At 38.4% G+C, this 12,087-nt stretch overlaps 1 protein-coding gene across 2 annotated transcripts in view; it reads left to right on the top strand.

The window, feature by feature from the left end:
• The first annotated feature begins 48 nt into the window (after window positions 1–48).
• LOC126365756 (zinc finger protein chinmo-like) overlaps window positions 49–12,087 on the top strand; it is a 126,254-nt gene continuing 114,215 nt past the window's right edge. Inside the window, exons 1-2 of one of the 2 annotated variants that reach the window (XM_050008253.1) lie at window positions 49–563; window positions 808–951. In XM_050008253.1, coding sequence (XP_049864210.1) covers window positions 834–951 — 118 coding nt within the window. In that variant the 5' untranslated portion in view covers window positions 49–563; window positions 808–833. The remainder of the gene's footprint in view (window positions 564–807; window positions 952–12,087) is intronic. The other variant, XM_050008254.1, reaches the window with a different exon arrangement.

The following is a 12,087-nucleotide window of genomic DNA, read 5'->3' as shown; positions in this document are numbered from 1 at the left end:
TATTCCAAAGACTTAAGCTGATGTACCGAAATTTTTCATAATTCGTACACAACTGTTTCCGGCTGTAGCCTACACCAACATTTCTTTTTATGCACGGGTTAGAGAAATTAAGTTATTTATAAATATTGAACGGACCTATCTCAGGTATTATTTGAAATAAATAGAAATTAAATGCAACGCCGTATATGTGTTATCGCGTAAGCGCAAATTATATGGACCTCATTATACAATATTGCAAATTGTGAATTTTGCGGGAGTCTCCTGCAGCGGACATGGAATCTTAGCATTGGTGTTGCATGAATCGTGTCAAGATGGTTGCATGTTTATGATTTGGCGCAAGGTTTACCTTGAACGATGTTGGATTTGTATAAAAACACCTGTTAAACATGTTTATGTAGAAAATCGGAACGTAGCACATATATACATTGACAGTAATTAGATTTGGCCTCGTTATTTGGAAACGCAGTTACGAACCAAAATTTATTTAGGCCTAAGTGCATTTACTGCACTATACTAATTTTAGAGCTAGGCTTCCCCATGTGAGTCTGAAGAACAGCAGGGAGGTGCGTATTTACATTCGTAGTTATTTACCATCACTTTATTGATCATTTTGCGTCTGTCAGTATCACGCTGTGTTCATAGTGCTGTTGTAAATCATATACGCGATGTCCGGAAACGCTACTAGTTTTGAAATAGTATGCACTTTATACGACAACATTAATGAGTTATATTGATTTGACAGTGAAGTTAATTTATTCTAATGCGTTGAAATTGGAAGTGTTGTGTTATGTCATTCTTCCATTCCAGCTGATACATTCCAAACAACATCTGGAATGGATTCACAGCAGCAGTTCTGTCTTAAGTGGAACAGTTTTGGCAGCAATCTAGCAACAACATTTGGAAACTTATTTCGATCCGAGAGCTTAACAGACGTTACATTGTTTTGTGAAGGTGAGATATTTATGTAGATGACTTGAGACTGACAGTATGTGTTGTATGTGTTGACAATATGTGTTTTTAACTTGTCATGTCACCCAAGTAAATATAAAATTGCATTAACAATGAACGATATTTATTTGATCACCATTCATTATTAGTTCTGTCCTGAAAATGTGATTGATGTGCTGCTGCTCTGTTTCTTATTTTGACTTATACAGCATACTTTTTGCAGTCTGAAAATACTGCCCATGTACACCAAGTTTCCACAGATAGCACTTGTACCATTAGGGAGAGGAAATATGCAGAGTAAACTTAAAAGTTTCTCCATTCTTAAATCACCAATAGCAATAATCATTTGTACTGCTATCGTATATTTCTGGACGACACACACACACACACACACACACACACACACACACACACACACACAAAACAATACATCATACAGGGAGGTGAGCATTGGAACATGCGCTTGAGAATGGCTGTAAAGCCGAAACCGTGGTTGTGTGAAATAAATAAACTGTAGTTTCTGGTCAGGTAGCGGAAATTTCTTTCGAAAAGTTCTGCATGAGTGTGAACCCCCCCCCCCAATAAAAGGAAAATCGTAAATAGTACTGTACTGAAATTCATCAGGGAGTCATGATTATAGTTATTCAGTACTAGATGGAGTATTTCATGGTATATCAAGTGGTTTTTTCAAACATCAGTTCATACAATGAGAAAAAAGTCTCTGATGTATCTTAAATAACCGAGTAGGTCTACATGGGGCTAGCAACGAAGGGTACACTGCATGAGGTGTAGGACAGTATGGAGCCAAGGACTTCCCACTCCCATATTTAGATGTAACTAATCACAACTTATTGTTTCCGTTAATAAGTGAGTGGGCTGACTGTCTGAAATACATGGATGTCTTCAGTAATAACTCAACAATGTTATTGGATCTAACTACTTTTCATATCTTTCAGCAATTACTATGACTGATTATTTCAAATCACATGTTAATGTAGTTATTGATGTAGAGATATCTGTAGGCTACATTTATTGTACCAAACAAATAAATCTGTATATTTGTTGCCTCCATAAAATTTTAGCAGATACAGATGCAGTAAAATTAAAACTTTCTTGTATCAAAAAAGTGATTTTTTTTTTTCTATATGAGGAGCATCATTTCAAATTGTGTTATGTACACCAATGGACAAAATTAAGTTTGATGATTTTTTTGCATTGCTTCTGAAGCATTCTTTCAAGCTCTAAAGTCAGATTGTAACAAATTGTATTCACTAACAGTGTATCTGCTGAGAACTAGCTGTTTTTCAAGTCATATTCAGTCATCTGTATTGTGTGTTTCAGGTTGTATTGTGTCTATTGTAAACACTACATGAAGCATATTAGGGCCTAGTTACTTTGCTCAGCTGGTTATACTAACAATGAGCATGCTTTTCTTGACAGTGCTATGTGTTTATTAATGACAGTATCTTTTGCTTGTGAACTGTGTGTAGGGAAACAGCTTTTCCTCTCATGGAGGAGGGTCATTCCATATCAAATCACCCAATAAAAAATAAATTTTACACCCACCTCCTTAGATTTTCATGAAATTTGGCTCAAATGGTTCTAATACCATCCTGAAAACACCTGCAATTATTTTTTTCTGTATCTCTTACAGTTTTTTTTTATAAATTTTTAAAGTTTTTATGTTTTGTGTTTCCCGAACCTTCGGAAATGGTAAATTTAATTTGTATTCAAAACTTTAAAATTGCTTATCTTGAAAACTCTTTTAGATAATATCATGAATTTTTGCAGCAAGTTTATTTATTATACATATTTGAAGATAAAAATGATACTATTAAAATATATTAGCCTAATATTTTCTATGGAAAAAAATGTATTTTTTTATTTTTAACGGATGTTTTGTTTTATAACAATTGCAATATCTAGAGTCTCAGACCTGATAGAATGCTCAAATTTGTTTTAATTTACTCTGAAACATGTAGGCTACTTGATAAAACAAAAATTATGATGGCTTTTTTAAACATGTTTATTAATTATAGTAGAGTACATTAGAATTATGTACAAAGGTAGTGTGCTTACTACACTTATGTATAATCCAACCGATTGCTTGAAACATTGAATTTTTTGAGTAATTTTGTCTTTTTAATAAACATTAATGCTGATTCAAACTGTTTTTCCACTTCATCCGAGAGCTTTCAGTTCTTTTGATACAGTCTTTTTTGAAGTAATACATTCTTCCAGTGCCGCTTGATTGAGGTGTGTCTACTACACAGACTATGTGCTCCAAAGGCACTATGCAAGAATCTTCACTTTCAGGCCAATAAAATGATGCAGCTGGTCCTGAAGGATGTAGAAATAGAATTTCTGCATCTTCTTAATCATTGAATATTGTTTTTACCAGTCCAAAGTACCAGTTACCATCATAATTTGCAGCCACATAGCTATTTATGGATGGTTCAACATGAACCGAATCAGAAGAAGAATGGAAAGAAAAGACTAAGGAAAGATTTACACTATCTGTAGTACTTCTAATTTCAAGGTTGTCTGTTGGAAGGGGTTTGAAGTTATGAAAACTTCTTGTTCCAGGAATGGTTTGAGTTGCTGGAAAACGTTTTTCTAGTTTTAACCGTAGCAAATCAGCTTCTTTTTTGTCAATAAAGTGAAAATGAATATATTAAAAACAAAGATTCCAATACTTACCAAGCGGGAAAGCGCCGGCAGACAGGCACATGAACAAAACACACAAACACACACACCAATTACCCTCTGGCTCCTACCCTTGCAACCGCCCCCGGTGTAAAACCTGTCCTATGCACCCTCCCACCACCACCTACTCCAGTCCTGTAACCCGGAAGGTGTACACGATCAAAGGAAGAGCCACGTGTGAAAGCACTCGCGTGATTTACCAACTGACCTGCCTGCACTGTGATGCTTTCTACGTGGGAATGACCAGCAACAAACTGTCCATTCACATGAATGGACACAGGCAGACAGTGTTTGTTGGTAATGAGGATCACCCTGTGGCTAAACATGCCTTGATGCACGGCCAGCACATCTTGGCACAGTGTTACACCGTCCGAGTTATCTGGATACTTCCCACCAACACCAACCTATCCGAACTCCGGAGATGGGAACTCGCCCTTCAGTATATCCTCTCTTCTCGATATCCGCCAGGCCTCAACCTCCGCTAATTTCAAGTTGCCGCCGCTCATACCTCACCTGTCTTTCAACAACTTCTTTGCCTCTGTACTTCCGCCTCGACTGACATCTCTGCCCTTACTCTTTGCCTTTAAATATATCTGCTTGTGTCCGTGTATGTGCGGATGGATGTGTGTGTGTGTGTGTGTGTGTGTGTGTGTGTGTGTGTGTGTGTGTGTGTGTGTGTGTGTGTGTGTGCGCGCGCGCGCGATTGTACACCTGTCCTTTTTTTCCCCTAAGGGAAGTCTTTCCGCTCCCGGGATTGGAATGACTCCTTACCCTCTCCCTTAAAACCCACATCCTTTCGTCTTTCCCTCTCCTTCCTGAAGAAGCAACCATCGGTTGCAGTAATTTGTGTGTGTGTTTGTGTGTTTTGTTCATGTGCCTGTCTGCCGGCGCTTTCCCGCTTGGTAAGTCTTGGAATCTTTGTTTTTAATATATATATATATATATATATATATATATATATATATATATATATATATATATATATATATATATATTCACAAAACTTGTGCACATTGATTGCTGTCATTATTTGTTCTTCGTCTGAAAGCTGTAGACCGGTTTTCCTTAAAATGCTTGTAATAGTTTCTCCTAGGCCATCACAAATTGACTTCCCATGACTTGTTGCAAAAAAAAAAAAAAAAAAGAGTGTTGGGCCTTCAAATTAGTCTCTCAAGTGTTCAGTCAGATTTTTAAAACTGTTTCTATTTTTGTGCTGCCCAGCCTAACCATCTGTAAAGTAGTGAACTGAGTCAATGTCAGTATGATGTAATGACAGCCACTTTGTAATTTCTTTTTGTACAAAGTTAACAAAACCAGTGTCATGTTCTTGGTCATCACTAATAAAACAGTGGTTGGAAACAAAAACATTGTTTTCCTCATTTCTTAGAAAAACTCCAACTGGGTGTAGAGTACAACCACCTCAATTCCAGTGGTAACTTTGGATCTCATTTTGTATAAAAAAGGAATAATTTTCACTGAAATCCATCACAATAATTGCTGCTTTGGGTGGTGGGTCTTCTTTCAATCTTCTAAAGGCTGCTGATTGGGATTTTGCTAGAAACGAGTGCGGGGTGAGCTTTTCCAATGACCTAACCAATAAAGAAATGTAGTCTTCAAGATTGTTTGATCATTTCTGCCCTGTCTGTGTTAACGCACTGACTGATTACAATTTCTTCTTCTAAATCATAATCTTCACTTAGTTTTTCAGTTAAGCACTCAGTTAGTGCAGTATTTGCAGGACAGCTGTCGCAATGATGTAGCATGCAGTTTTGGTTTTCCGTGTTGCACACAAGCATCTAAATTAGGTCTTTATAAGATTCTTCAATTTTCACAGCATCCAGTAATAGTTTAACATTCTGGTGGATACTGCATACACATACAGTGTGTGTGCGCCTGCAGCACCAGCAAGGATACACCATTTAGGTCTCAAGAAACTAAATTTTGAAAATCCTACTTCTACCTCGGGATTCTCCCATTTGAAAGAATAATAGAGTTCTCTCAAGTTACACGAAATGAGTCTCTTTTTTGCATGTACACATTTTTTTGAACACTTACTTTGTCTTTTGTTCCAGGTAGCACTCTGGAACTTTCATCCTTTTCGTAAAAATCTGTTACAAGTCTTACTGTATTTTCAGAAAGAGTTTTATCTTTTTTTGGACCAGGAGTTTCCAAAATACCTATTTCAGATTTTAGCTTTCTAGCTTGTCGCACCATGTACTCGCATTAAATTCTTTCATCACTTTATTTCGACTCCAAGACTCTGGAGCCAAGATCAGAATCTGGATTTTTCTAGACCTCCCAACAGATGAAATCTTCTCTTTCATAAGAGAAATCATTACATCAAAATCCTTTGCTTTCTCAACCACTCTTCTATCTTCTTTGTCATCATCAGAAGTTGGTGCATCATATTTTAATGCTTTTGAAACCGCCTTTTTTGCAATCTTTTCTTTTTTCTAGATTGAGGCCAGTGCTTACATGCTTCGTGCAGCTTTGTTGTCAGCAGTCACTGTAAGGTATGAAGGGAATGAAAGAGGGGTTTTATGCAGCCAATGAGACAGCAGCAGATAGAAGACATGTTCGAAGCAAGAGGCAAAGGAATAGTGTGACATTCTCATGTCTGTATGTCATTGTGTCAGAAATCATAATGCATTCAGCGAGAGGAAAAAAAGGTTGATTTTTTTTTATCACAATCAAGACTATAAATTTAAATTGCTGCTTGTTTCACATGCAGCAATTCAACCTGTTCTATTCGGTCTCAACCTAACCACCATCTCATAATTCATGACACATTTGAGAAAAATGGTCAGATATTTGTGAAAACAACAAAGAAGAGAATGATTTCAATGGTGGGGCTAAAAATTCATTGCCTTCCTCCTCGTGTCTCCCTGGCTACGTGAAAGTATCATCTCATTGCGTAAGTGAAATTGATGAGTTGCCAGCCTATGAACAGTAAGCAATCACTGCCCTGCCTGATGCTGGTCCTGGTCTTGGTCTAGATATTAGCCTTTTTTGTCCTCAGTTGAATTTAATTTTACAACATTACATTAACAAAACAATGGTTGGGATATTAGTATTATTAAGAAAAGGATAGATTGCTACTCACCATAAAGATGACATGTTGAGTTGCAGACAAACACAACGCGAGGACTGTTACACACTGAGTTTTCGGCCAAAACCTTCAGAAAAAAACACACACACACACACACACACACACACACACACACAAAGCAAGCCTCATGCCTACGTGACTGCTCTGTCTGGCTGCTGTGGCCAAAATGCATGTATCATGTCGAGTGGAAGCAGCAGTCTGGAATGGGATGGGAAAGGTTGAGGGATGGCAGAGTACAGGTGGAGAAAGAGGAGTTATCACTGCTTGGCAGATCGTGCAGGGACTAGATTGTGGGCAGACAAGGCTGCGTGGTGTGGCATCAGGAGGCTTAGTTGGAGAGGGGAGGGGGGAATGGGGAGTAGAAAAGGAGAGCAGCGGAAAAGACATTTCACTTACCACACGTTCATACTCGTCAGATATAAATGTTTTGTAACATAGTCTCCAATGTAGATCAAATCCATTTTCTCATTATCCTGCAAGTGAATTGAAGTCTGCCAATTTTGTCTACTATTCATTATTACATTACATACCCCAGCAAATTGTTGCACCCAGGTATTTGGATGAATTGATTGGTTTCAGTTGTGACTTACTTGTGGTCACAAGGTACTATTTTCCCTACAATAGAATATTTCTGTACATCTAAAGCAAGTTGTCAGTGTTTGGACAACTTGAAAATCTTGTTAAGATTTGACTGGATACTTTTGCAAATTTTTATCAAATAGTATTTCATTATATATAACTGCACCACTTTCATAAAGTCTGAATTAATGTGAATATTTTCTACCAGGTCATTAAAACATACAACATGAACAGCAAGGGTCCCAACACACTTCCCTGTGCACAGTTGAATTAACTTCTAGTTGTGTTTTGATGACTCTCCACCCTAGATAATATGTTGCATCCACCTTATCAAGAAATCCTCATTCAATCACAAATTTTGTTTGATGCCCAATATTGTTGCGCTTTTGGTCTGGTACCAAGTCAGATGCTTTTCAGAAGCCACCTGATTACCTTGATCATTGCTGATCAGTGCTTTTGAAATCCATGCTAGTTGCCATGTAGGAGATCATTCTGTTCAAAATACCTCATTAAATTTGAGTTCAGAATATGTTTTAGGATTCCAAAGAAGATGAGTGTGAATGAGATTCGATAATAGTTTTGTGGATCATTTCTACTACTTTTTGTGTGGACTGTGTTTTATGTGCTTTCTTCTATTTATTCAGAACATTTTTCTTCGCCGAGATATCTACAGTATGCTATGGTTAAAATGAGAGTTATTTCAGCTGCAAATTCTGTTTGGAATCACACAGGAATTCCATTGGGTTTGGGATAATACCCTGCATCCACCCTACAAGAAATTCTCAATCCAGTCATATTTTGTTCGATTTCACATACTTGGCATTTATATTCAAGCATCTGCCAGTAAGTTTTTCTACATCTTAGATACCTTCTCCTTTGGGTCAAGCAAAGCTGTGACCATTTGTGCTGCCCTTCTTTGTATACAACATCCTCTGTTAGCCCTAATTGTTATCGGCCCCACACACTTCAGCACTAAATCCAAGGGATGAATGTGATGTTTCATCATATGAAAATGATTGATGAAGTGGGTCTGTAATATTTGAAAATAATTATTGTGTTAGTTTCACATACAATCCTTTTCCTGCTACACACTCACAACACTAATCATAGAAGTTCTGGAACACCTTTGGAAATTCTTCAACTGGAATGTTGTTCAGAATCACCACCAAGTTCCATTGAAGCTATTAAGGATCTTGAGAATGCTCGTCCTTTAGGACAGATTTAAGTTCAGGGAAGAGCATGATGTCTCCTGAAGCCAAATCAGGTGAATATTGGGGAGGGGAGAGGGTTGATTATCTCTCTTTGGACCCCCCCCCCCCCCCCACACACACACACACACACACACACACTCAAGAATGCTATGAAGTGCGAGGAAATAATGGCAAAAGAATATACATGTATGATCATATGTGGTGTACTTGAATCAGATTGTTGCCAACAACTCAGAAACAAGACAGAGAAATGTACATGACTTTCTATGTGACATGTGAAAGACACCTTATGTTTCTTTTGAACAGCTAATATCATGTTTTTAATCTTTTAAAAATCAGAGTGAGGGACACCATTTCAAATTTTAAGGATTTGATGTGATCATATGCTTCAGTTTTCTTATGATACTTACTTAATTGCTACAATTGAGGTATCTGAGAACCTGGTGCCTCGCAATGCGCAGTATTTTAAAATTTTGACGCACACAACATGAACAGCAGGCTGGCATATAAAATGTTAGGACCAGTCTCATCCACTACCTCTGCGCTGAGGCTTGGAAGTCTCCAGTTTCCATCCGATGGCACTTACTCATGTTGAAAAATCATATCAGATTTATATTGTACCTTCAGACATATGTATGCCCTACTGTTGCTAGCTAATTCATAGAACAGTATTTTAAAAACTGTTTGAAAACCAGTAGGGTCCTCAGAGACGTGTAGAAAGAGTGTTGATTTCTGTAACTCACTTGACACTCCAAGTGCCATCTAGCAGCATTTTACAAATTGGACAGGTCGGTCTGTCTTAGCATAATCTGCTCCTTGTTGGGAAATATTAAAACTTTGTGTGTGCAGAACTGGACTTCCCAGGTTCTGTGTTCAAGCAGGCACTGCTGAGCATCTATTGAGAGCATTGGCCTGAGGTAGCCTGGAGGCACGACAGTGAGCAGACAGATGTCTTGACCAGCCAAGGGCCGCAGCCTGTGGGCATCTTCTAAAGTATTACTGAATATCACTTTTAATGAGAAATAAAGTATTTTTCACATAATTATTGTGTTCCGCCTCATCATTGTGGACTGAAAATGAGGGGAGGGCACTGACTCCTCATATGACACACCCCAAACTTAAATGTACCAGTCCAGGACCAGAGGTCTGCAAGCGAACTGCATACAAAGAGCTTTCTCTTAGAAATGGAGATGACAAATGACTGTCCTTTGCTGAGGTTGTAGTGCATTACCCACCTTGGTTCCTTAAGAGCTCCAGAGTTATTTCAGATATATTAGCTTTTAAGAGGGAAAGCACTCTCTACTAGTTCTTTAATACCATTTTACATATTTTAGATCAGTGTCAAGAGTTCGCTACAGTGAATATCAATGAGTCTAAGCAGACACTTTCTTTGCTGCTCAGCCATTTTTCTTCCCAATATGCGCAGTGGTTAGACGCTGGACTCGCATTCGGGAGGACGACGGTTCAATCCTGCGTCCGGCCATCCTGATTTAGGTTTTCCGTGATTTCCCTAAATCACTTCAGGCAAATGCCGAGATGGTTCCTCTGAAAGGGCACGGCCGACTTCCTTCCCCATTCTTCCCTAATCCGATGTGACCGATGACCACACTGTCTGGTCTCCTTCCCCAAGCAACCAACCAACCATCTTCCCAATATGTCCATCAATCACCTATCATATACATTACAGTGTCTTACTGTATCCAAGATTGAAGCTGCTGGAGCAAATGAGATGTGATCAGCTGTGATTTTCTTAGTAATCTCAATATAATTTCACAGAAGCCCCATCAAATGATTTATTGTTCCCTTCTGACAAATTATGTTGTAATTGAGAAAGTTTCTCAGAAACACACAGCAGGCGTACATGTCTCCATTTTTGCAATGTTGATAACTGCTGTGCCAATTGGAGGAAAGTTGGATGAAAGTTATGGACAATAAGTTGCCATCAGTGAAATCAACTATCCTGATGTGGAGTTATTCCTTCTGGTCCCAGAAATGTTATGAAAGTGACCCATCTGTATATAAAGCAGTGCCCATTGAACACTGGTTGATAGCTTTCACACCCAGAGGAGCTAAGAATTTGTGCCCCCGTAGCACCAGTATTTCACACTAATTATGTATATTTTATGTTCTGCTGGTAGGGCAGCTCTACCTTTAAGAGGGAATTTGCCCTGTTTTGTAGTTGTATGTGATTTAAGTAAATTTTGTGTGAAACTGTGGCTTTACTTTTACCAAAGAGTTTTGTGTGGGGGGGCGGCTAAGGGGAGGGGTGCTTTAGTTGAAATGCATAAATTTTATCAGTGTTTTGTATTCAAGATGTCTTGTAACCTTCATATAGTTGATGAATAACATTTTTAATGAAAGTAAAAAGCAAATAGTCTTGTCTTTATATACTAATAAGAAATGTAATTTATCAAGTAAATTTTATCATTATAAACCACAATCATCTCTAAGAATATTGGTTTTGCTTCTAAAGAGTTTTATCAGTATCACAATTTGCTTGAGAGAGAAAATAGCTCTGTAGTCCATATCTGTATTTGAGACACTAAGTTCCTCCAGCTTATATCTAGAACTTGTACTCTCACTGTCTGATACAAACTGACCAGAAGGAGGTTTTGCACCACATGCATACTTGCAAATGTATGATCGTATATTCAAGGGACCACAAAATTGGAGGTGACTTTACTCTGAAATAAAACAAAATAATTATGAAAATAAAAGCAGATCGTTTGCAAATTTTTACACACCTGTGAAATCAAAATCTGCTGTTGAGTAACATTCAATACTGTGTTTCTCTGCCTGAAGCATTGTAACGTACTTTGATCCTCCCCAGCATGCTGTCCACAATGCGATCGAGACATTGCTACTCAAGCCTATCCCAATGCTCGATGGCAGCCCTTCAGAGACTCCCACAGTGCGAAGAGGTTTCCTGTGAATACACAGTGCAAGTTTCAGCTGATCCCAAGATTGATGAATCAGTCTCCTGGCAGCATATACTGCTGGCTATTTCATTCAGTTGATGTCTTCCTCCTGGAGGCTGGAGGAAGATGGTCAAAAAGTGAGTGAGATGTGCTGCTTTATCATCTTGGAAGGCTAACCCATTGTCGAAATGCTGGCTATATAGCAGGACGACAGGTTGAAGGATCTTGTTCCTATACTGTACAGGCCCCCATATCACCCTCAAGAGTGATAAGGAGTGTCAGCTGTATGTACGTGGGACCTCTGTGCTGCATCCGTGGAACTGCATGCCTGGGTTATGTATTAGTACGAGCCACTTCCACATGCATGATCAGCAGATATCAAATTTTGCACTTATTGATGATGGGAATCCAATACAATTGGCCCAGGTTCTAATCCAGATGATTCCTCATTCAACCTGTGTGTTACAGTGCTGGTATATTTGAACAGTTGTTTGTGGTCATTTTAATCTGGTGAAGGCAGATATTTTAGTGGTACTACTCTGGTGTTCACCAACTTGGTGGGGAACTTCCTGTGCTGACTACTTCTCTCACCGTAAAGTACTAATGCATGAATAGT

The sequence above is a fragment of the Schistocerca gregaria genome, chromosome 4, assembly GCF_023897955.1.
Source record: "Schistocerca gregaria isolate iqSchGreg1 chromosome 4, iqSchGreg1.2, whole genome shotgun sequence".
Classification (NCBI taxonomy): Eukaryota; Metazoa; Arthropoda; class Insecta; order Orthoptera; family Acrididae; genus Schistocerca; species Schistocerca gregaria.
The sequence above is the reverse complement of the archived record's forward strand: the minus strand, read 5'-3'. Positions and strand labels throughout refer to the sequence as shown.